This window comes from Erpetoichthys calabaricus, chromosome 1, assembly GCF_900747795.2.
Source record: "Erpetoichthys calabaricus chromosome 1, fErpCal1.3, whole genome shotgun sequence".
NCBI lineage: Eukaryota > Metazoa > Chordata > Cladistia > Polypteriformes > Polypteridae > Erpetoichthys > Erpetoichthys calabaricus.
Window position 1 is genome coordinate 221,530,293 of NC_041394.2, and position 26,980 is coordinate 221,557,272.

Genomic DNA, 26,980 nt, shown 5'->3' on the forward strand with positions numbered 1-26,980 from the left:
GATGCACCTTTAGCAGCAATTACAGCCTCAAGTCTTTTTGAATATGATGCCACAAGCTTGGCACACCTATCCTTGGCCAGTTTCGCCCACTCCTCTTTGCAGCACCTCTCAAGCTCCATCAGGTTGCATGGGAAGCGTCGGTGCACAGCCATTTTAAGATCTCTCCAGAGATGTTCAATCGGATTCAAGTCTGGGCTCTGGCTGGGCCACTCAAAGGACATTCACAGAGTTGTCCTGAAGCCACTCCTTTGATATCTTGGCTGTGTGCTTAGGGTCGTTTTCCTGCTGAAAGATGAACCGTCGCCCTAGTCTGAGGTCAAGAGCGCTCTGGAGCAGGTTTTCATCCAGGATGTCTCTGTACATTGCTGCAGTCATCTTTCCCTTTATCCTGACTAGTCTCCCAGTTCCTGCCGCTGAAAAACATCCCCACAGCATGATGCTGCCACCACCATGCTTCACTGTAGGGATGGTATTGGCCTGGTGATGAGCGGTGCCTGGTTTCCTCCAAAAGTGACACCTGGCATTCACACCAAAGAGTTCAATCTTTGTCTCATCAGACCAGAGAATTTTCTTTCTCATGTTCTGAGAGTTCTTCAGGAGCCTTTTGGCAAACTCCAGGCGGGCTGCCATGTGCCTTTTACTAAGGAGTGGCTTCTGTCTGGGCACTCTACCATACAGGCCTGATTGGTGGATTGCTGCAGAGATGGTTGTCCTTCTGGAAGGTTCTCCTTTCTCCACAGAGGACCTCTGGAGCTCTGACAGAGTGGCCATCGGGTTCTTGGTCACCTCCCTGACTAAGGCCCTTCTCCCCCGATCGCTCAGTTTAGATGGCCGGCCAGCTCTAGGAAGAGTCCTGGTGGTTTCGAACTTCTTCCACTTACGGATGATGGAGGCCACTGTGCTCATTGGGACCTTCAAATCAGCAGAAATTTTTCTGGAACCATCCCCAGATTTGTGCCTCGAGACAAGCCTGTCTCGGAGGTCTACAGACAATTCCTTTGACTTCATGCTTGGTTTGTGCTCTGACATGAACTGTCAACTGTGGGACCTTTATATAGACAGGTGTGTGCCTTTCCAAATCATGTCCAATCAACTGAATTTACCACAGGTGGACTCCAATTAAGCTGCAGAAACATCTCAAGGATGATCAGGGGAAACAGGATGCACCCGAGCTCAATTTTGAGCTTCATGGCAAAGGCTGTCAATACTTATGTACATGTGCTTTCTCAATTTTTTTTATTTTTTAATAAATTTGCAAAAACTTCAAGTAAACTTTTTTCACGTCATTATGGGGTGTTGTGTGTAGAATTCTGAGAGAAAAAAATGAATTTAATCCATTTTGGAATAAGGCTGTAACATAACAAAATGTGGAAAAAGTGATGCGCTGTGAATACTTTCCGGATGCACTGTACCTGTATATTGGGATGCTTTTAAAGAAATATAAAGCACCATATCCTCTCAATAATAAAGATTTTCTTATGATCCCTTTTATCTGTGATTGCTTCTGGAAATAACTAGCTACTGGTTTGATGGCAGTCCCAAGAAGCACTGGTGATAATGATGATAACCCTTACCTGGTGTCCTGTTCTAGTTTAATAGTAATAAATGTTCCTTCTATTAATACAGAGTTTTCTGGACTACTGTGCTATAATATAGTCCATGTGGATATATTGAGGTCAAATCCACATTTGCTAAGTACAGTAAATAGATGTATCCCCATCCAAATCTATCAAAGGCTTTGTCTGCATGCAGAGATAGTATGAGCTCTGAAGAGTCCAATTATGTGGGTGAGAATATGACAGTAAGATAAAGATTGGATTCTAAATATCTGCATTTAATACATTTGGTTTGGTTTCGTGATATTACAGAGAGAAACATTTTCTCATTTGCCAGAATCATTATTAGTCTATATAATGTACATTCTACCTTTTCCTTCAAAAAGTCAATACTGACACTTGGTGTAATGCTTTTGGAAGCATTTTATTTTCTGTAGCATCTATAAACGTTTTTGATTTGATACACTGTAGTAATCCCTGAGGGGAAATGAATGGCTATAATTGTGAAATTCTACTGAATAGCCATCTGGGCCTGTAGCTTTTCTCCTCTGCAGTGAGTTTATGGCATGTTTTATTTCTGACATTTTCAGTTTTTTTTTTTTTTTTTAACTCTTCTGCAAGGAGAGCATCAAGCTATAGTGTTTGTGTTTTTGATTTCACACTCCTTTTTTACACCGTAAAGAATACAAGTACTTTTAGTATTCCTTACTTAGGTTATTTCTTTCCACTGCCTCATTTTACTTTCTTCTACATTATTGATCTCTATTATTGCCTTGCAGGCTAATTGTTGAACTAGAATCTTTACTGGCCTTTTCTCCGTTTGATAATAATGATTATTTGAAAATGGATGCTTTTGTTTCTGTTGTTGGCAAAAGGTTAAATTCCAATTGAACAGCCAGTCTTTTCCTAGAGTTCCTCCTTTGGTGATATAGCATATTCTTGATAAATTCTGAAAAGCTTTATAAACAAATTTGACACCTTTCTAGTGTGCAGTTTATTTTTAAATGAAGCACACAAGAAAGAATTTCCTTTTAAATGTGTATTCAGTTTTTCACAGTGTCCTTGCAGAAATCTGGAGCAGCACTGGTCTCTAATTTAAAAAAAAAATAGTCAGGGGTGGTCCGACTTTGAGTTTTGGAACAGTTTTACACCTTTGCCATTGCTGCATCCAATTTAACCACTTTCAGAGTGGTGTGTGTGTGTGTGAGATAATGCTACATTTGGAATGATTATTTTTTATTATTAGCACTGTAAAATCCTTAAACGTTTACTGATTTATGAGTAAAATAGCACCACTGTGTTTTTGCTGTACAAAAATAGTGATCTCGATTTTTGTGGAGATTGGCATGCAGTTCTTTCTAGAGAAAATAAGGGGCTGGACAAGTGGCATCACTCTTTTGAGTTTTTAGGATGCTCCAACAGAGACTCAGAGTTCTTAAGTTTAGAAAATCTTGAAATTAACAATAATACTCTTTTCTGATAATGAAAAACCATTGGTAATTAAGGGAAATACCAAATATCTGAAAAACCACCTGGAACGTAATAGAACCTAAAAAAAAAATAAAGCCATTCTCCAGGATATGGATGAGGGAGTGAGAAATTGGGTTAAAAGCAGTGATGGACTCCTGTTGCAGACCTCCTGTAACTATGTGTTTGTGTCCAAGTACTTACCTCTTTGATCTGGTTACGGATGTGTTGATTCATGGTATAAAGGACCAATCCCCCTGCTGCATGCTTTTTGCTGATGATCCTGTGTTCTGTAATACCACAAAGGAGGAAGTGGTGAATTTGAAACAATATAGAAGAACATTGGAAGATAGAGGCTTATTGACAATCAGGAATCTTAAGTTAGCCTGCAGGGAGAGCTATTGAAAAAAGAGGATGAATTTAAAGGCTAGGATCAGTTGTAGTCCAAGATGGAAAATCAGATGCAGCAATAATGCACAGAGTGTGGTGTTGATGAAACAATTGGAAGAAGATAGCAGGAGTATTGTGACATGAAAGAATTAAAGTGAAGGTTAAAGGAAAGGTTTTTAAGACCGTGGTAAGAAAAGCAATGATGTAAGGAGCTGATGTGGCAGTAATGAGAATGTTGAGATTGATGTGTGGAGTTAGAACAAAGGACAGAATAAGAAATGGGACAATCGGAGAGGTACGACAAAAGTGGTGGAGATATCTAAGAAAGTAGATTGAAGTGGTATGGACCTGTAGTGAGAAGAGACAATGAAAATGTGGGCAAAAGAGTGATGGGAATGGAAGTACAGGAGAGGAAGACCAAAGTGGAGATGGGTGGATAAAGTAAAGAAATATTTTTAAAGTAAAGGATCTGGCTGGGGAGTAGCTGTATGGAGAAGGTTGGTGAAACACATTGACCCAACATTGAAGTGGGAAGATGAAGAAAACAAGATAAAGAAGCCAAAGAGCAACATAATCAAGTTTCTGTGAGCATTTGGGTTGACTCCACAGAATTTTGTGCAGGTAAATCAGAACCATGGATCAACAGTTCACAGGTAGTCAAGGCCATGGCACAAGCTGCAGATGGGTCTGTCTACGTCCCACAAAACTCCCAAGACATGCCTATGCTAGAAACCTCATTAGAGGTGCCTAATCATCTTTGGTACTTTTTACTTTGATTTTCTCTGCATTGCTGCCTTCAAGCAATAAGTTGTCATGGTTGTGTTCAATAGCTGTTTTACTTCTTTTAATCTATAAATGATACATTGACCAGACTCTTTTACCAACTTCTCACAAAGAAATTTTTTTTGTGTCCATGTGTTATTAAAAAATGTATACAACACCTCATTCTCATCAAAAGGATGTGGCCTATAACTTCCTACAACAGGGGTCCATACATCTTCAACCCTATTGGTATTAGAGCATAACTTATTTAAAATCCTTTTAAGGACTTCTAGATTCTACAGTTCACATTCCTTGCAAAGTAAATCTCCAGCACATGTTGGGTGAATAGACTTGGGCCACTGAAGTTCTATGGCATTAAGCAAAAAACAGACATTAAAGTGACATGCCTTGCTTTGTAAAGAATAATATCCTGGATAAGGCAAGTACAGCTCTCTAAAGTTAAAAACTGGCCCAGTGGACAAGACTGTGTGCGTGTCAGAAAAAAACCTCGATATTGGCTTTGAAAACTAATGAAACACTGCAGAAGGCCTCTCTGTGTCTTCAGACAAGCATGTTGAGAGTAAAAGAATTCATGAAGGATTGTCTTTTCTTTCTTGCTGCTACACGTCTTCACGTTCCACCTGTCAGGTACAGTATTTGGCCTTCCTTGATCCTACCCTAATGGTCAGTGTTCACAAAACTGTAGCTTCTCCACAATGCAAACAGGCACCGTGCTGCACATTGTGACGGCTTGTTTGCTGAAGACACACTTTTCTTCTCCCAGGCAACCCAAAGTAACAAGGCAGAATATTCTAGTTTCAAATTCCTTCAGATTTGTGTAGGCAGAAGATAAGAGTGTGATCACCCCTGGAACAAGCTCAAGGAGATTATCGGCCCTCTGAGATGGTCAGGTATTTCTGGAGGGGAAAGTATTTTGTTCATAAGGACATGTTAGTGAAGAACGTAAGGAAGCAGGGTCTCCTTACATTGTGCATAGTGCAGGATCATTGGAAGGAAGACATCAAGGTTACACTACTTACAGCACATGGAGGATAAAAACAAGTAGATGATGATGGAAACCGAAAACAACTGGGTTAGAGATTGAAAAAGGAAAACAAGAAGTCAAAAGGTGGAAACAAAAGGACTTGTACTACATTGGAAAAAGAAACACGAGAGGATGGAAAGGACTGAAAAAAATCCCAAGATTTTACTCACCTCTGCTAATCACGTTCATTCAGAAAATAACATGGATGGAAAACAAAGATGAGCCATCGACTGTGACGGCCATCTCGGAGATGTAAATGAGAGAGTTGGGGGGGAAAAAAACAATTAATACAATAGACGTAAAAAAAAAAAAATCAGTTTTAGAAACAATGGAAGAGAAAACGATATATTTAATAACATACTGTATATTTAGTTTGCATTTGCTAAACATGTTGACTTTAATGAAAAGATGTTTTGAAATGAACATTTCTGTTGAAAAGATGGAACTGTCCTGGCTTAAGCTGCCATACGTAGTCTGAAGAACTGAATTAGAGAAATATCTGTCTGTCAGTCTTAAATTATTCAAGCATTAGTTCTTGATTATGTTTTTATTACTGGCTTTCAGATATTTTTATGCACTAATATAAAATAAGCTATGTAAATAGCTTAATAGTGAAAATTAGAAAAAGTGTAAATGTACAGTGGTGTGAAAAACTATTTGCCCCCTTCCTGATTTCTTATTCTTTTGCATGTTTGTCACACAAAATGTTTCTGATCATCAAACACATTTAACCATTAGTCAAATATAACACAAGTAAACACAAAATGCAGTTTGTAAATGGTGGTTTTTATTATTTAGGGAGAAAAAAAAATCCAAACCTACATGGCCCTGTGTGAAAAAGTAATTGCCCCCTGAACCTAATAACTGGTTGGGCCACCCTTAGCAGCAATAACTGCAATCAAGCGTTTGCGATAACTTGCAATGAGTCTATTACAGTGCTCTGGAGGAATTTTGGCCCACTCATCTTTGCAAAATTGTTGTAATTCAGCTTTATTTGAGGGTTTTCTAGCATGAACCGCCTTTTTAAGGTCATGCCATAGCATCTCAATTGGATTCAGGTCAGGACTTTGACTAGGCCACTCCAAAGTCTTCATTTTGTTTTTCTTCAGCCATTCAGAGGTGGATTTGCTGGTGTGTTTTGGGTCATTGTCCTGTTGCAGCACCCAAGATCGCTTCAGCTTGAGTTGACGAACAGATGGCCGGACATTCTCCTTCAGGATTTTTTGGTAGACAGTAGAATTCATGGTTCCATCTATCACAGCAAGCCTTCCAGGTCCTGAAGCAGCAAAACAACCCCAGACCATCACACTACCACCACCATATTTTACTGTTAGTATGATGTTCTTTTTCTGAAATGCTGTGTTCCTTTTACGCCAGATGTAACGGGACATTTGCCTTCCAAAAAGTTCAACTTTTGTCTCATCAGTCCACAAGGTATTTTCCCAAAAGTCTTGGCAATCATTGAGATGTTTCTTAGCAAAATTGAGACGAGCCCTAATGTTCTTTTTGCTTAACAGTGGTTTGCGTCTTGGAAATCTGCCATGCAGGCCGTTTTTGCCCAGTCTCTTTCTTATGGTGGAGTCGTGAACACTGACCTTAATTGAGGCAAGTGAGGCCTGCAGTTCTTTAGACGTTGTCCTGGGGTCTTTTGTGACCTCTCGGATGAGTCGTCTCTGCGCTCTTGGGGTAATTTTGGTCGGCCGGCCACTCCTGGGAAGGTTCACCACTGTTCCATGTTTTTGCCATTTGTGGATAATGGCTCTCACTGTGGTTCGCTGGAGTCCCAAAGCTTTAGAAATGGCTTTATAACCTTTACCAGACTGATAGATCTCACTTACTTCTGTTCTCATTTGTTCCTGAATTTCTTTGGATCTTGGCATGATGTCTAGCTTTTGAGGTGCTTTTGGTCTACTTCTCTGTGTCAGGCAGCTCCTATTTAAGTGATTTCTTGATTGAAACAGGTGTGGCAGTAATCAGGCCTGGGGGTGGCTACGGAAATTGAACTCAGGTGTGATACACCACAGTTAGGTTATTTTTTAACAAGGGGGCAATTACTTTTTCACACAGGGCCATGTAGGTTTGGATTTTTTTTCTCCCTAAATAATAAAAACCATCATTTAAAAACTGCATTTTGTGTTTACTTGTGTTATATTTGACTAATGGTTAAATGTGTTTGATGATCAGAAACATTTTGTGTGACAAACATGCAAAAGAATAAGAAATCAGGAAGGGGGCAAATAGTTTTTCACACCACTGTATGTGTGCACTTATGCTGTCACTTATGACCTCTTTAGAGGTCTTGGAAAATGATTTCTTCTGAAGAGAGGGAGCTCCGATTTATGGGTGCCAACCAGTAAAGATGGCAGAGACTATCCATCCATTTTCTAACCCGCTGAATCCGAACACAGGGCCACGGGGGTCTGCTGGAGCCAATCCCAGCCAACACAGGGCACAAGGCAGGAAACAATCCTGGGCAGGGTGCCAACCCACCGCAGGACACACACAAACACACCCACACACCAAGCACACACTAGGGCCAATTTAGAATCGCCAATCCACCTAACCTGCATGTCTTTGGAATGTGGGAGGAAACCGGAGCGCCCGGAGGAAACCCACGCAGACACGGGGAGAACATGCAAACTCCACGCAGGGAGGACCCGGGAATCGAACCCAGGTCCCCAGATCTCCCAGCTGCGAGGCAGCAGCGCTACCCACTGCGCCACCGTGTCGCCTGGCAGAGACTAGAGTAGTAAAATTAAAATGACTGGTTCATGACTTCTTTACACCTTAACTGGTCAGCCGGGTAATTCAAGTAATGCAAGCCCCACCTGTGAAAAGAAAGTTTCTGTATTACATCTTGCCTGAAGAAGGGGCCTGAGTTGCCTTGAAAGCTTGCATATTGTAATCTTTTTAGTTAGCCAATAAAAGATGTCATTTGGCTTGGCTTTTCTCTACATTAAAAATTCTTAAACTTTATGTTCCCAATTGCTTGTAAATACTGGGCTTTTACCAGTTCTGCTTCTAGTATTATAAATGAGTTGTTGTAAGAAAGAGACAGGCTGACTGTCTTCAGTCATGAATTTTCTTTACAATGCAGTTTTAACTTTTATGGACAGAATTTCTAGGCGCAGCCAGGGTGTTGAGGGGGTCCGGTTTGGCGGGCTCAGGATTGGGTCACTGCTTTTTGCAGATGATGTTGTCCTGTTTGCTTCATCAGGCCGTGATCTTCAGCTCTCTCTGGATCGGTTCGCAGCCGAGTGTGAAGCGGCTGGGATGAGAATCAGCACCTCCAAATCCGAGACCATGGTCCTCAGCCGGAAAAGGGTGGAGTGCCCTCTCAGGGTTGGGAGCGAGATCCTGCTCCAAGTGGAGGAGTTCAAGTATCTCGGGGTCTTGTTCACGAGTGAGGGAAGAATGGAGCGTGAGATCGACAGGCGGATCGGTGCGGCATCCGCAGTAATGCGGGCATTGCATCGGTCTGTCGTGGTGAAAAAGGAGCTGAGCCGCAAGGCGAAGCTTTCAATTTACCAGTCGATCTATGTTCCTACCCTCACCTATGGTCATGAGCTATGGGTAGTGACCAAAAGAACGAGATCGCGAATACAAGCGGCTGAAATGAGTTTCCTCCGCAGGGTGTCTGGGCTTTCCCTTAAAGATAGGGTGAGAAGCTCAGTCATCCGGGAGGGGCTCAGAGTAGAGCCGCTGCTCCTCCGCATCGAGAGGAGTCAGATGAGGTGGCTCGGGCATCTGATCAGGATGCCTCCTGGACGCCTCCCTGGTGAGGTGTTCCGGGCACGTCTAACCGGGAGGAGGCCCCGGGGAAGACCCAGGACACATTGGAGGGACTATGTCTCTCGACTGGCCTGGGAACGCCTTGGGATTCTCCCGGAAGAGCTAGAAGAAGTGGCCGGGGAGAGGGAAGTCTGGGCATCTCTGCTCAAGCTGCTGCCCCCGCGACCCGACCTCGGATAAGCGGGAGACAATGGATGGATGGATGGATGCAGTTTTAATCATGGAATTCTCAGGAATAGACAGATTCAACATGAACCTCTTAAGCTGGAAGTGGTTTAGAGTAGACTGGAACTGATCCTTGGTGGGGTTTTAAATGTACCTCTTTCCCAGGAGGACTGTGGAAGATTGGGACATTTAATTAATATGTCTGTAGGTGAACGTATCCATCCATTTTCTGGGCAGGGCAGCAGCAGGAGTAACACCTGGACAGGCTGCCAGCCCATCATAGGACGAAAACACACACATTTTTAATTCTTAATCGTTTTGTGGTCAATTTAGCATTGCCAGACCACCTAATCTTAATTTCTTGAGACTATGAAAGGAAGCAACCAGAGCACACAGACATGGGGGAAACTTGTAAACTCTGTGCGAGGAGCACCTAAGTTTTGAACCCTGGTCTCCTCATTGCAAGGCAACAGCACAACCACTGTGCCACGTGTTGAAGATTTCAAAATACTCAAATGAAATACGCATTGTACATGGAGGTCCTCAGGTTTATCCTGGTGGGCTGCAGGTTTTTGTTCCAACCCATCTTCTTAATAAGAAGCCAATTATTGCTCATGTAATATTTTTGTAATTCATTTTACTGGACTCGCTTGTTCAGACTCCCAACCTTAAACTGTTTCATTTAGTCTCCGTTTTCATTTGCTTGTTTTCTTAAAAAGCTGCAAATCAACCCTGAGACACAAATGACAAAGGAGCCAGTAGTTCACCATCAAACCTGATCCCATTTATGCCTGTGTGTGCACACAGTGCAAACTATGTGGTTTAATACAATTATTTGGAAAGAAACGAGACAAAGTAAAAGACTTAAGATTTACTTGTCTGGTTCAGGCCACAAATTATTTGGATCATATCCTCAGAAAAAACAAATCTACAATATACGAATGATGCGATGTGCAGAATTAAAGCCATAGAATAAAACAAGAAGTTCTGTTATGTTCATAATGGGAATTTTGGCTAGAGCAAAATCCTGCAGTCACAATGGCTCTCCAAGAGAGAATCTGAAGAACTCTGTCATACGCAGAGCAAGACAGTGACAACAAAAATGTGAATCTAAAATAGAATTATTAAAAAGCATGGAGTAAGTATTTGATCAGCTAATGCTTACATTTGAGGTCAGTAATGTCCGAGTTAATGCCTTGTTTGACATACGTTAAGGTAATGAAGAACCCCTGAGACCAGGCTGTCAGTCTGCTTCTGCTTCCTAGCACTGTTAGTGCTTAGCTACTGAACTCAGTCCATGGAGGGCCTCTGTGGATACAGGCATTTGTTCCAAAATAAGCCAACACTGTATTTGCCAAGTTCAGCATTTATTGTGTCAAGACAGAAATGCACACCAGGGTTTATTTTCTTCTTAAAGGGAAGTAATAAGTATGACTAAGGTATACTGATCTCTCTCCTTTTAAGAACGGGCTGTTTGGCTTCTTTTTAAAGTGTGGCTTTTTTTTTTTTTTGGTCAAATACTTATTAATGATCGCTTACGGCACTTTACAACCAAACTGCCATCGCCTGGTGAATTCGTTCACTGAGCTGCGTGGCAAATAGACTGATCAAATGGAAGTCATTAACCTTCTAAGCATTGTTCACAATACAGCAACCCTTGTTCTTGTCAGGGGAAAATTAGACATCACTAAGCCTTGTGCAGTGGTAGCCCACAATAAAACAAGGGGTGTGTCGATTGTGCGGGTCAGGCACCGACAGTCTACCCTCTCAAGAACAAGCAACATAAAAAAAGTGTGCAAAGAAACTCTCTTCTACTGCCCTGACTGCAGCATCGGCCTGTGCATTGGTGACACATTCAAAACAGGCCACATGAAAGACAGGCACCAAATCTACATCAGATGTTTCCTACCCTATTTATGTTGACATTTGATATGTGCATGTTTATATAACATGAAGGAGGTTACTTGGACTCCTAGCTGCATTAAATAAGTGGTTATTTCCCAATTTCTATGTTTTGGGGTCAATTTAAAAATCACAAAACCAAGTTTGAAAAATTTTTATTAGAATGTACCAAGCATTACAAGGGAACAATTTAGTATTCTCATTAATTTGATAAGATTTATCATTATGATGTTCTCTATTGCACTCTCCAAGGTGTTCTGGTTACTTAACCCATTATTTCCTAACCAACATGGTAGTGGTTCTGATGCTCGAGTAATTGCAGCATTTAATGTCATTTGACAGGGTGTTTACTCCACTTGTTGTTAACTGTCATTATTAGTATAAAATTAAGAGAACAAACTATGCAGAAACAAAGGCAACAACAAAAGAGAGTTAGGCATGTAAAGCTATGGTAAAAAACATTTCTAAATGTCTCATTAATGTAAAATTACCATACAGTGCTTTTCTGAATAATAATTGAGGAAAAGGAAAAAAAATCTGTTACTTGGAGGTAAAAATGATAAAGTGATCGTGAAACGGGTTGGAACAAAAACCCACAGCCACATGGGGTCAACAGAAGTAAGTCTGAGAAGCAGTGTGTTAGTGGAAAAGAAGCCCTTGTTACCAATGAGAACTTTCGGACAGGAACAGCAGTTGTCCCCTGAGGATGGTGGCTGACAGTCAATGCAGCATCAGGAGTTTTCTGTAGAAGTGGTCAATAAACCAGCACAGAAGAATCAGACTGTCCAATATCATGCAAACTGGTCACGAATAAATATAGATTTTCCAAAATGCTCTTGGTTGAAGAATATACAACAGCTGATAATTGCAAGCAATTGTGGTGCCTGGAAATAAATACTGACTGTTGAAATACAACCTTAAGATAAGAGGAGTGGTGAAGACAAGTGATTTTCTTTGAGTGCTTGCCAAGTTTTGGAATGGGGAAATAATTCTTTTTAAAATATGAACCAAACTTCAAAGTACTAAGAAAGACAACTTAAATGGCTAATCTGGTGAAATCAAATACTGTAGTATAATCTGAATATTTGTGCTCTTCTTTTCAATTTTCTTCTCTGATAGACTTTTAATGAATTGCAAATGAATTGCTTATCCCTTTTTTCTTTTTATATAACATTTTTTAAATGTCCTTTTAGTAGTCTCAGCAGAATTAATTTAATAATAGCTAGCATAGGATTCTCCCAACACCCATTTAAAATAGGAGCACATTTATTGACCAAATGAGGATTTGCAGAAACTTGCAGAAGTGCACAGTGGGCAGTTTACTGATTAGCTGCCATCAGTCTGCTGTGGCAGACAGCAAGAACTGCCCAATGCCTCACTACAGTACATTCAAGCTCTTCTTCAAGCTACACACATCTGTGAGAAGATGCTGGCACAAAAAGCTTTTCATGGACTTGGACCCCACACATAGCAGTGACAAACTAACAACTTCCTTGTAAGAAAGGATAATGATACTCCCTGCTAAACCAAAGTCACAAGCTGTGTTCACCCCGTGCTATTAAATTGTAAACTTAAAAAAAAAAAAACCACAAAATCACCTGCTTGACCCCTTTAATTTAGAAGCGACCCTACCAATTTAATAATATTGTACTGTTGGATACTTGCTAGCAAAACACTACATTTCATTGTACTGTAAGGTATAATGAAAATGAACTGACTGAATCTTGTTATTCAGGTTAAATATTTTTAAGAATACACTAAATATTAAATAATCATGAAGAATCACCATTAGTACAGCTCTAAAAGATTTTGAAATCATAAAAATGATATACATTAGAACAGTAATAAAAGGTTGGTACACTCCTTCAGTATGTGAGTAGCTGCTTAAATAATGTTTACTTAAGTACTCTAAATCTTTACAGCTTTGGTCATAAACAGCACCCAAAAATATATGTGTTCCTGGAAAAAATATAAAATGTAAAATGAGCCTTTACATGTTAAAGTAAACCATATTGTTTTTGTAATAAGCATTTAATAATTTACCTTGTTACAAAAGTGAACTCCTGTTCAAGTCATTCCAAGTTGTTAAGCAGTGCTCCATAAAGAAAATTATACAGTACAACAGACAGAACTGAAAATATTACACTGACCAAATTAGTTTAAAATCACTTTCTGACAACCATTTGTACCAAAAATATACATCAGTAAACCAATGCACAAGTGTCAATTTTTAACTTTTAATTTCTTAATTTACGGTAATACATTTTTCCAAGGAAGTTTGCCATCTCAGTGGAGGAGGACAATAGTATTGCTAAAGATTGTTACAATGTCAAAATTCATTAGGCTATTGCTAGGAAAAAATAGAAACTAAGAGTAAAATGATGAAAATTTAGCATAGATAATTCAATGCAAGAGCCAAGTGCAAATTCACTGTACACATTGAAGAAAAAGGTTTTATTTACAATATCCCACAATCAGTCTGAATGTTTACACATAATTTTCAAATTCTAGATGGCAATGGAGATTTATATATGCAATTATATATTCACTAGAAAGTGACCCATAATTTAACCCTCAGAAGTAAAATGTAGCATCATACAAACAATTTGTGCTCTAGACATAAAAGGATCATCTGAACATACCAATTTTACTGTTTATACAGTACTGCTATACAACTGTTAAGTACAAATTTTTCAGTATTAAAAAGGAAACCATTCATCTAATTTAAACAACAGTACCATGAGCCACATATTTCCACATTGAACAAATAAAATAAGCTTACATTATTATAGTTTTTACACCTTTTAGTCACAGCATTTCCGTTAAGGGCTGCATATAAGTTTATTCTTCAAGATTCTTGTGTAGCATCTAACAAATACAGTACATAATCACTTATATTCTTCAACTCTACCTTGAGCACATTTCTTAAATATATACAGCACTCTGACCTGTAGAATAAATTTTGCATAAGGCACAAGTAGAATTTCTTTATTTTACAATACCAAAATATAAAATTGACACAAAATATACAGCAATGAGCACGCATCCATTCTTGAGAAGTCCCTTCTCCATTATAAACATACATTACCTAACTCCAGTTGTCAAGTGTCTTTAAATCAGTAGTTTAAATATTATCCTGCATTTTTTTTTCAATATTGAAAATATATTAGAGGAAGATTCACCTTTAAAAAGATAAGCATTTCTATGTTTTCCAACATTGGTCTGAACTGGCTTAAATTGCAAGTTTTACTAGCTGTGCTAAACAGCGTTTCAGCTGGAATTATGCTAGGGGGGCAGCCAACGTATCTAACTGCTACTTTGGCAAGATCTGGCCAGATGAATTTCTTTAGATTCCAGTAATCAAGAGGGTCACAGCTTTGATCTACAATGTCTTCTTCCAAATATTCTAAAACAGTTAATTCTGATGACTTTGGTCTTTCGTCTTGTTTAATTTTATTCCTGATATCATCCATGAGTGCCCAGAGGTTATCTTTGCTACTAAGAGCACTGTTATTTGAGGCTGTGACCTCCCCACACCCATTTGAAACCACAGTTTTTCTTTCATTTGAGGTAGTATGTAATACTTCTATTTCTCGTACAAGGTCTTGCTTATACTGCTCTGCTTCATCCTCTGTAAACAATGACGTTTTATAGCGTGGATCTAGCATAGTGGCCCATATAAATCGGGGGTCATGGAGCATTGAGGACATTCGGTTTACCATTGCATCTTTCAATGACTTCAGCATGTTGTCAATACCCATGGTTTCATCAAACAGCATATCTATTTTCCGATTTAATATGTGAATTAAGGGAATAACTTGCCCAAGGGTAGCTGTTCTGTTACTCATCTCCTGACAAGCCACCTCAAATGGCTTTAAAGCATGGCACACAGACTGCATAACCTCCCACTGATCACAACTGATCAATTCTCTAAAGCTGCACTCAATAGACATTTCATCTATGGCTTTTTTTTGTTCAACTAAACGTTCAAGCATATATAATGAAGTATTCCACTTGGACGGAACATCCTGCACCAGCTGATTTTCAGGTAGATTGTATGCTTTTTGTAGTTCTCCCAGTTTCTGTTTTGCTTTTGCTGAACGGTGCACTCGCTCACAAATTTTCCGTGCTATACTCAGCAAGTTCTGAACCATTCTTTGACTTTTTATGGCTTCGTTTACGATGAGATCAATCGTGTGACCAAAACATTGCACGCTTGCTTGTTCACTATCATCGAGAATATTTGCAATGCTTTGATTATCAGTTACAGTAAAACCAATTTTAAGACCAGTAGAAATTATCCATGTATCCCACAAGTACTCCAGCTGTTTTTGTATATTTGCAATGTTGTAGTCACAGTCTATCTGGGAAACATTGAGCAGAGCAGAGCAATGGAAGTCTTGCCCAGGAGGTCGTACAGATGATTCGTATGTAACCCAGTGAGCAGTGAGAGTTAAGTACTCCCGTGTTTGGTTGCTTACCCATATTCCAGCCGTGAAATGGACTATGCCACTTTCAGCTTCTTTCAGATGTGAAACAATCACTTCTTTTACTCTCTCATACATTTCTGGTATAGCTGTACTTGAGAAGAAGTTTGCTGAAGGTAAAGTGTACTGTGGCTGAAGGAATTCCAACAATCTGTTAAAGCCTATATTTTCCACAACTGAAGACGGCTGTAGGTCCAATGCCAGCATTTCAGCAACAAGTTTAGTAATTTTTTTGGCAACTGGAAGATACTCATATCTTTCATTGCTGTCTTCATAAGTAGATGTTTCCATAGCTTCAACCTTGTCTTGCATATCAGATAAGACAACTCCAGGAACACTGTTGCTATTTTCAAGAACATTTCCATGAAATCTTTGCATGTGCCTGAACAAGCAACTTGTACCTAGGTTTGTAGTTTTCTTGCCTCTGCTAATTGTGCGGCTACAATGCAAGCAGACCACTTTTGTAGGATCTGCTGGGCAAATTGAAAAATGATTCCATAATTTTGAGGTTTTTTTGCTAATGACAGTAGGTATGTGGGCTTTGTCCTCCTCAATCAAACGGGAATTCTCTGTCATTTTAGAAGATAAAGCTTCTGCAGCAGCCAGCGTAGCATAAGGTGAACGAGGAGATGAGGACACCCTTTCATACGAGCTCTTCTGGTGCTTAAGAACATTAGGGTGACGTCTCATAAGGTGTCTCATCAAACAACTTGTGCCAAAATCGCCTCTTTTTCCCCTGCTTATAACACAAGGACAATATCTACATAAAGCTTTAAGACGATCAACAGGAGAAACAATAAAATGATGCCAAACTTCTGACTTTACTCTCTTCATTATTTTTTTATTTTGTTGGAAAACTGAACTTTGGTCCTCATTGATACTTGGACCTTCAGACATTTCATCAGGTGATGAAGTCATAGAAATGTCTTTCTCACTTGTTCCTTCTGGAGAGGACAGTGCTGCTCCTGTCATGTCAACTGATGCTTGACTGCAGGACAACTGGAAAGAGAGGTCATCAAGATCCTCCTTAACATTCTCAATTTCACTGATGCTTTTCAGAGGCTCATCTGTTGCTCTTTCAGGGGAGGTATATGGTATACATGAAGAATCTTTTTTGAATTTGGAATCACCAACATCCTGAAGCTGGTAAGAGGAGAGTAAGGTAGGAGGTGTTGTGTAAGGTGGTGGGATACTTGAACCATTTCCATTTTCTTCTGTGACAATGTCACGGTGAGCCCTCCACATGTGTCTTATGAGACAACTTGTTCCCAGATCTTTTCCATTTTTCCCACGGCTGAATTCATTTGTACAGTGTATACAGACAGCTTTGGAGCTGTCTATGGGAGATAAAAAAAAATGCTTCCAGACGGCTGATCTTCTCCTTGAGTTGGAATTTTTAGGAGTTGCTATCATGCGATCAGACACAGTCTCTGAAACATCCTCATTATTGTTGTTACCTGGATGGGGGGAAGACACCATGTTAGTCTCCTCTTTGGCACATTTATCCAATTTTGGTGTCACAGAATACAGATCCTTATTTGCAGCCTCCTCCATATTATGAACAGGTGAAGATAACATGGAAGTACTTTTCTGAGATGCAGTAGCAGAGGTTAATTCACCATTATTGGATATCTTCACTGAAGGTAATAAAGAAGAGGCAATGGAATTAGATATAGCACTTGATGAGCATTCATTTTCCTGTAGCAAGACTGTAGGATGAGCCCTGCGCACATGTCTCATCAGGCAACTTGTGCTAAGATCCTTCTCATTTTTACCCCGGCTAAATTCTTTCATACAGTACATACAGATTGCTTTGGTACTATCTCGTGGAGATATAAAAAAATGATTCCAAGCAGGAGATTTTTTCCTTGGGCTAACAGTACTTCTCATTGAGGATAAAAGACTTTGTGTTACTGCATCCATTGCTACATCATAAAGCGTACTTGTGTAACCTGTCAGCATATTCCCAAATTCTTCATTCTCTGGAGTAACATAATGGCCAGATGAACACACAAATGCTGGATTCTGTTCATCACTGCTATCATTGGTAACATTTTCTGGATCTTCCTTGATATAAAGGTGTTTGCTTACATCTTCTGATGCTTCTGCCAACATTTTTTTCCCAACAGAACTCTTATTATGTGGAAAAACTGGTTTCTCATCATCCTGTACAGGAAGGCCATCTCGTTCGATGTCTGGCGAGGAGTTTACAGAATTCTCTTTCTTGCATATCCTTTCAGAGGAATGCAAAGCGTCTGTGTGTAATTCTAACCTGGTCTGTTCAGAAACCAACTGAGAGGTCATTCCACCTCTTAGTTGCTCAGATGAGGAAATCACTGAAGTCTCTTTAGCCAGTACTGCTGAAACTGGCTTTACTTTCATGGCTATACCACAAACAGACGTAGACACACCCAATTTACTATACTCATAGTTTTCATCGTCTTCTTCCTGTTTGATATGCAAACCTTTTTCTGGAATTTCCAATTCTTCATTGTCTCTTGTGATTTCAATGTTAGTATCCTTACTGTTAAGGGAAAAAATTTCTTCACTATTCATTGCAAAAAAAATGGAATATTAATTGAAATCAAAAACTGTCCTTTTGTATAAAAAAAAAGGTCAAGATCTTTTACTGTAACTCAGAGTCATGTGTCCTGATTTTGGTAACAAATCAGGATTGTTCAAACTAAAGGAAAATGCATCCCATTATCTTGCTTTGAACTCTCTGTTAAAGCTTGACATTGTATTGTCCTGCCCACATTAGGATTGGGCCATTATCTCTTGCTCTCTTCTATTTGTCCAAAATGTTTAAGTTCTTCAGAATACCTAAAAAAAATTAAAATATGGAATTTTAACAAGCACGATTAAAAATTGCTAAAATCACAACTCCATAAAATTCAATATACATAGGAAGTCACCAAGATGTTGAATAAACTCTAATATAAATACTGTATATTAAATAAAGAGTACAGAGGTAAAGCCTGAAATTGCTTAATACACACCACTATGAGCCAGTTCCCCTGCAAATAAGTGAAGGCTTTTACACACACTTTTGAATTATAACACTTCAGATTAGTTAGTGGTAATATTTTTAAATATAATCAAAGAAAACTGGAAAAATGTGTTAAAGATCGTCTTAACAAGGGTTTTTGTTCAAATCTGTATAGACTGGTGAGCTGCAGAGGGGGCACCAAAAGTATTGTCATACTAGCAGGTGCACAGTTTTGCTGTAAATTTAATAAAGACAGATTAAACCTGCTATCTAGACATTCAAACATGAAGGCGAAAGGCATTTTTGGTGATAAAAATGATTCCTCTAATAATTTTTGAAGGAGTGACATTCATTGGCTTATTTACATATATGTCTGGTGGTTAGGCTATGTTCAGTAACAAATAAATCCCTATGAGACTTAACACACTAACATCTCTGAATTAAGAAAGTACAATGCAATGACTACCCCTTTCAGGGTTCATTCCTGCCAGAACAGACCTCATCCATCAAGACTCTCAACTGGAGAATATTTTGTTAGGTATTGCACACTCTTTAACACATGCAAGTAAGAATTTCACTGTACTCTGTACACATTACAACAATGCCACTGTAAAACATAGAATATACTTCATGCAAACAGTGGTGTTACCAATAACTAGACATTTATGCATTTAAACATATGAAACAATCAGTCTCCACAAAAATATTTTTAGACTGTCAGCATAATTGGTGTCTACTTTGCTGCTTTTGTGCTCAAAAATGTTAAAAAAAAAAAAAGGTCTGTGCAGGATCAATCATTTAAATCCACAGTGTTTGTACCATATCAATATCTTTTACTAATCAGCCGAGAAGTAACACTGAAAATTCTGGGGGAGTGGTGATATTTAGAACGACATGAAGCTGTTCCAGTTACCTAGGTGGAACTTTACTTTCACTTTCAGTCCCAATAAATGCTGTAGTAACAACTAATATAACATATACTAAAAAACTTAATTTAATAAATAATTTGATTTTATAATGTTAACTGATGCTATCAATAAAATGATCATATCTTTGACCTTCAACATTCACATACTTTAACAGATTCAGTGAAACCGTGCAATCTGATATGTGGCGGAGGACAGAAACACAAACAAGCAACACTTGATGGTCTTTGAAACAACTGTTTATTAGTCTGGTTTCTGTCGGAAAAGAGCTAACTCCCACTGTCTGCCTCGAAAGACATTAAACTCCTCAGAGAATCGCAGTCTTTATGTTGTTTCTTCACAATACTGCTCTACAAGAAACAGTGAATTTGGTCAATTATATATACAGGTGCTGGTCATAAAATTAGAATATCATGACAAAGTTGATTTATTTCAGTAATTCCATTCAAAAAGTGAAACTTGTATATTAGATTCATTCATTACACACAGACTGATGTATTTCAAATGTTTATTTCTTTTAATGTTGATGATTATAACTGACAACTAATGAAAGTCCCAAATTCAGTATCTCGGAAAATTAGAATATTGTGGAAAGGTTCAATATTGAAGACACCTGGTGCCACACTCTAATCAGCTAATTAACTCAAAACACCTGCAAAAGCCTTTAAATGGTCTCTCAGTCTAGTTCTGTAGGCTACACAATCACGGAGAAGACTGCTGACTTGACAGTTGTCCAAAAGACGACCATTGACACCTTGCACAAGGAGGGCAAGACACAAAAGGTCATTGGTAAAGAGGCTGGCTGTTCACAGAGCTCTGTGTCCAAGAACATTAATAGAGCGGCGAAGGGAAGGACAAGATGTGGTAGAAAAAAGTGTACAAGCAATAGGGATAACCGCACCCTGGAGAGGATTGTGAAACAAAACCCATTCAAAAATTGTGGGGGAGATTCACAAAGCGTGGACTGCAGCTGGAGTCAGTGCTTCAAGAACCACCACGCACAGACGTATGCAAGACATGGGTTTCAGCTGTTGCATTTCTTGTGTCAAGCCACTCTTGAACAAGAGACAGCGTCAGAAGCGTCTCGCCTGGGCTAAAGATAAAAAAGACTGGACTGCTGCTGAGTGGTCCAAAGTTATGTTCTCTGATGAAAGTAAATTTTGCATTTCCTTTGGAACTCAAGGTCCCAGAGTCTGGAGGAAGAGAGGAGAGGCACAGAATCCACGTTGCGTGAGGTCCAGTGTAAAGTTTCCACAGACAGTGATGGTTTGGGGTGCAATGTCATCTGCTGGTGTTGGTCCATTGTGTTTTCTGAGGTCCAAGGTCAACGCAGCCGTCTACCAGGTAGTTTTAGAGCATTTCATGCTTCCTGCTGCTGACGAACTTTATGGAGATGCAGATTTCATTTTCCAACAGGACCTGGCACCTGCACACAGTGCCAAAGCTACCAGTACCTGGTTTATGGATCATGGTATCCCTGTTCTTGATTGGCCAGCAAACTTGCCTGACCTTAACCCCATAGAAAATCTATGGGGTATTGTAAAGAGGAAGATGCAATACGCCAGACCCAACAATTCAGAAGAGCTGAAGGCCACTATCAGAGCAACATGGGCTCTCATAACACCTGAGCAGTGCCACAGACTGATCGACTCCATGCCACGCCGCATTGCTGCAGTAATCCAGGCCAAAGGAGCCCCAACTAAATATTGAGTGCTGTACATGCTCATACTTTTCATGTTCATACCTTTCAGTTGGCCAACATTTCTAAAAATCCTTTTTTTGCATTGGTCTTAATTGATATTCTAATTTTCTGAGATACTGAATTTGGGACTTTCATTAGTTGTCAGTTATAATCATCAACATTAAAAGAAATACACATTTGAAATACATCAGTCTGTGTGTAATGAATGAATCTAATATACAAGTTTCACTTTTTGAATGGAATTACTGAAATAAATCAACTTTGTCATGATATTCTAATTTTATGACCAGCACCTGTATATATATATATATATATGTATTTTAACTCTTTGAGGGCTGAACATTTTTTCCAAAAAACAGTTTCTGAAAAGCAATGGTTTCACACAGAAATCAACATAAAATGTTGCTGCATGCTGTGGCTGCCAGTTTGCCAAGAATGTGTGGCCAGACTATTTTTGCGTGGCTGGGGCAGCAGCAGCAGCAGTGATCACGGTCGCAGTGCACTGCAATGTGGTTTCTACCTCTTATCATTGTTAAGTGGCAGTTCTACCTGGTGAACATTGTCAGTACCACGATTAGCTGGGGATCAATCAGCTGAAGCTGGAACCTCACATTCATTTTCGATCACTTGTATTGGAATCCAACAAGTCATAGTCCAGTTCAGACATAATAGGGAAAATGTCGTCTGCGGGGTATTTTGCTTTACGCATTCGCTTTGATCTCTTGCCAGATGTCAGTCCCATTTCTGCCTTTGTTTGCGCTACTCACGTGAGTGCAGGAAATATCGGTCAGACTGAATGAATCTAACATTCCATCAGGCAACAAGAGTCCAACTAAAACATAACAGTAGGTTTTGTCACAGTTTAACGTTGATTACCATCATCAACTCCTCCTTTTAACAAAAGTCGACATCAGCCCTGAAAGAGTTAATTAAATATATATTGATCAATCATCCTCAGGGAAACAGTGTAGGATAGGATGAATAGAAATTGTGAAATTAGTTATAGGTTGGGTTGGTCTGATTATAATAAAAAAAGAATTATAAAATATCATATCTAAAGTTACAAAGAAAAAAATAACAAAAGGAAAGAATGATACACTATGTTGCTTGTAAGTGATCAGTTTTATTTAAAAATATTGTTATATTAGGCTAAATGGTGGCACAGTGGTTTGTATTCCTGGCTCACACCTTCCAGGGTTTGAATCCCATGACCTACTAGGATAGGCCTTGGCCCCTCAAGCCCATGGACTGGATTAAATGGTTTTGAGAATCTAGGCGGATGTTCACTTATGTAGACATTCAAACATTCTATTATATAGTGCCTTTCTGTTGCAAACAACATTTAAAGGGGCTGAACACATTTGGAGTTAAAGCACACCTGCTTATATTATTACCGTATATACTTGTGGATAAGTTCTCCTGCAGATAAGTTGAGACTTGATTTTACTGTATAATTTCTGGTATTTTATAATGTCGGTCGTATAAGTCGAATGTGGAAAACTCACACTGTTAGTACAAGGGATTATGATAAGCTAACACCCACCTGAGAGAGTAACCACAGAGCACACTGTCATTCTTTCTATATGGGCGAGGCAATCCGCTGTATCAGCGCGTGCTCCTAACCACTCACTCTCTCTCTATTGTGCCTACATGACCACACAGTAATACCCAAACTATTCCAAAGCAACGTTTGCACTGATTAGTGTTTTTTGTATCTTACACCCTCATACATCTTTATCGTAAGAGCATCCCTTATTTACGATGGAGCGTTTGATCAGAAGAAAATATGAAGCTGGTTTTAAATTAAAAGTTGTTGAAGTGGCGAAAGAAATTGGTAACTGCGCTGCTGCAACAAAATTCGATGCATCTGAGAAACTGGTGTGAGATTGGAGGAGGCAAGAAGATGTATAAAAAAAAAAAATTTTTTTTTTGAATGGGCGTATAAGTCAGGGTCTGATTTTATGATCGATTTTTCGTGTTTCAAGACCCAACTTATATGTGAGTATATACGGTATATTAAAATTAACTATGATGACAGCCATGGTAATTTGGTGCTCTGTTTTGTCCGTCTCTTTGTGTTAAATTTATTGTCACCATGCAAAGTCATATAATATATACATGGGAACAGCTTCAGAATATTGGTTGCAGTGTGCCACCTGATGTGACTCCAGACATTATAAATACACATCCGTGGATCTTACAACTTTGTTGATCACAGGTGCTCATGCAGCCTGACAGCGGTGGACCAGAGGCAGAAGAGCTGGTGTCCTGGTTCGATTCAGAAAGCAAGGACTATGGCAACCAGTGCCTGAAATATGTCTATCTAACGTGCCCTTGCTGGCAAACAAAGTTGACAAACTGCTGCTGTTAATATGTACTAAAACTGACATTTCTTTTTTTATCTACTTTGTGCTTTACGGAAACCTGGCTGAATGACTCTTCAGTACACGAGCGAATCTCCACGCTAGTGTTTAGATCTGGACTGTGTATGTGCCCAAAAAAGAAGTCTAAGTGCATTCTCGTACTATTGCTCGCGTACTGAAGTGTCAGCAGGCATTTTTCATGGTATTACACATGTACTTTGTCAGCATGCCCTTGTTGGTCAAACAGAGGAATCTCTGCAGTCTACTTGTGACTTTACGCTGTAGGAAGTGTAAGTACACAAATCAAGGTAAATAACATTCAATCTGGTTTTTATATAAGTAACTAGGGGTGGGCGGTATGACCAAAATTCTATATCACGGTATTTTTCTAAATTATCCCGGTTTCACGGTATTCAACAGTATTTTTTTCCCCATGCATGAGTGGATGTTAACCACATTTTCCACTGCAATTACTGGCTAAGAATAACCTATTCCACTGTCAAGAGTATTGTACATTGTACAAAAAAAAACATTTTAATGTGCACACAAGTATTAATACAGTTTTGCATTGCCCCATAAAGTGATAGTTTTCAAGGGGGTGGCACTAACGAAGAAGGTATCACATTGCATGACAGATGCAGTCAAAATATAGAACCTTTTTATTGAACAAATTTTGCAAAAACAAACTATAATTTTGACAACATATTTTCAACCATACAAAGAGGCATTTAGACTTAGTAAAATATCCAGAAGTGCTTGTCAAAAATTGTATTGCACCAAATATGTCTTAGAAAATGAATAAATAGTAAATATTTTTTGTAAACCAACTATACTTTCTGTTAATGTTAACAATCTCTGTCCACTGACACGTTAAAGTGACTTTTTAAACAACTTTATCATCATTAAACTGCATAATATTTAAACTAATAAATAATAACAATAAAATAAATAATAGTATTATTACTGATAGTTGCACTATTACTTCAAGACTTCAAGCCCAGGTGCATTACACAGTATTCACCAAATTAAAATAAAATACAAGTGCAACTTGGTGATGACATCTTTACCAGCTGAACCATCATTTAGGCAAACTGCATTAATATGGACCTTGCTTCAAGCTAAGCTATACTGGGAAGAAAAAAAACAAACTATATGTCGAGAACAAAGTCAACATTTCCACTTTATTCTCGTCGTTTATGTCGAGATTAAAGTCGACATTTCCACTTTATTGTCGCCGTTTATGTTGAGATTAAAGTCGACATTTCCACTTTATTCTCATAGTTTACTTCATAATTAAAGTAGAATGTCGTAAACTAAACTTCTTCCTAAAATCAATGTTTAATTAATTACTTAATTTACCCCATCATAAATTAATGCAGCACATTAAATGCTTTGTGTTACGTTCCCAGACCCAGTGGTTAATCACTGCGCTTCTTAAACTGAATTCCTCCGCACTAACAAAAGACAGCGATCACCATACAGAATCCATTCACTTCATGATATTCCTGCTTTCTGAAAATTTAGAATGCTAAGATAAATACTTGATATCATTTTCATGATGAAATGCATTAAAGCAGGTATTACACATGCACGGTAGTGAGGCGGTAGTGCTGCTCCCTCGCAGTAGGGGTCCCCAGGTGTATGTTCAGTGTAGAGAACTTTATGGCAGGTGTGACGAGGCTCCAAAAAACTGGATGTATGAATAGCTATCGCATAGGTTTAACTTAAATATTGTGTAAATGTTGGGTTTGTGATCTGCTGGTCGGAGACACGAACACAGAATTCAATGCATGTTCTTCTGAGCGAGCTATCTTTATTGCATGCATGCTGTCTCTATCTGACGTAGGCTACCAAAACCCCAGTTCCTATCCTTCCTTTTACCACATAACCAATCACCACACGATAAACGTCTTTGTGAAATTAAAACTAGTTATAAACTTAGCCCACGGAGTGTTCAGAACTTTAAAAATATCTTCGTTATACATGTTTAATTATGCCATCCATTCAGAGTTGTGCCCATCTTTGAACGAACCACTTAACACAAAGCATTTAATGTGCTATATAACTTATGACGGGGTTTGAGAAAATCTAGTAAATTAAATATTCATTTTATGATGAAGTTTAGTTTACGATGTTTTACTTTAATGACAAATTACGAGAATAAAGTCAAAATAATATATTCTCGTCATAAGCGTCAAGATTAAAGTGGAAACGTCGAGAATAAAGTCAAAATGTCGTCACACTATTACACAGTACCCAGGTACATTACACTGTATTGAAAACAAATAAAACAAGTACAACTTGGCTTGCAGTATTATCCAGTAGTATAGAAACAGTATTTACACATCTGACCTTTTAAAACTAAAGCATCTCCAGGCGACAGACGTGACTGGTTTTTTTCGGCTCTGTCCATTTTCACCGCACGGCATACCTATGCTACCGCCCACTATTTGGTGGTGTAGCAGTGAAAAAGAGCCCTAGTGCAACAAATCTGTGTTTAGCGGTGTAGCAGTGAAAAAGGTCCCCACTTGAACAGTTTCCCGCTGCGCCACGTTCCGAACGTCGTTTAGGCAATTTAAACCGGTGTTGTGGTATAAGAAAAATCCATATCATAAAAAAAATAAAAAACGGTTTTCGGTATGAACCGGTATACTGCCCAGCACTATAAGTAACATATAAATGTTTCCTCCAAAGACCATCACAAAACAATCACAAACAGGAGTTTGCACGATACGTTGGCGAGCTCTGTAAGCTGTGCTGCTTCGTTGGAGGACAGGTGTGGGGCAAATTGATTGACAGGATAACGCCAGACCTCGCCCTGTATCGAAACGGTGCCATCCTTCACCTTTATGCCTGCTGCAGCTGCGTTGTTCTTGTATGTGCATCCTCATCTGAGTTCACCTCTGTTATAGCACGTCTTTATTTGAAAACAGCAGTGTCAAATCGGGGCGAGCGTGAACGCGACAGAGAATAAAACGGAGTTAAAAAATGCTAACCTTTACAAGTACCATACATTTACACCGGCTGTTACAGACTCAAATCAAATGTATGTTTTTACTGTATAATAGTAACAATAACAGCAGCTCACTACTCAAAACGTTTATTCTGGGACATGTGAAGACTTGAACCGGCGACCTTTTGAATAGGAGTCAGCCGTTCTTACCGATGTACTACAAAGAAGTCACGACAACAAGCCACACTAACCCAATTTCTTTTTCTTCAGTTATATTCTTGAATAAAAGCCCATTTGTTCTGTTATACTTGTACCTTTTGTAAAAGCGCTTATTTGATATTTGGACTTCAGTCTTCCCACATACACTTCCTGTCAAAATTTTGTCATTAGGACTAAAATATGAAAAAAGTTTGTCTTTTAGGTATGTGTTCAACATTTCTGTCATGCTACACTTACATAGATCTTTGTAGACACGGAACAC

General features: G+C 39.0%; 1 protein-coding gene across 2 annotated transcripts in view; it reads right to left on the bottom strand.

Annotated features, from left to right (window-relative positions):
• Positions 1–13,091: 13,091 nt before the first annotated feature.
• Positions 13,092–26,980, bottom strand: part of zbed4 (zinc finger, BED-type containing 4) — a 32,538-nt gene continuing 18,649 nt past the window's right edge. For both annotated transcript variants that reach the window (XM_028812055.2, XM_028812063.2), the window contains exon 2: positions 13,092–18,389. In XM_028812055.2, coding sequence (XP_028667888.1) covers positions 14,229–18,122 — 3,894 coding nt within the window. In that variant the 5' untranslated portion in view covers positions 18,123–18,389 and the 3' untranslated portion in view covers positions 13,092–14,228. The remainder of the gene's footprint in view (positions 18,390–26,980) is intronic.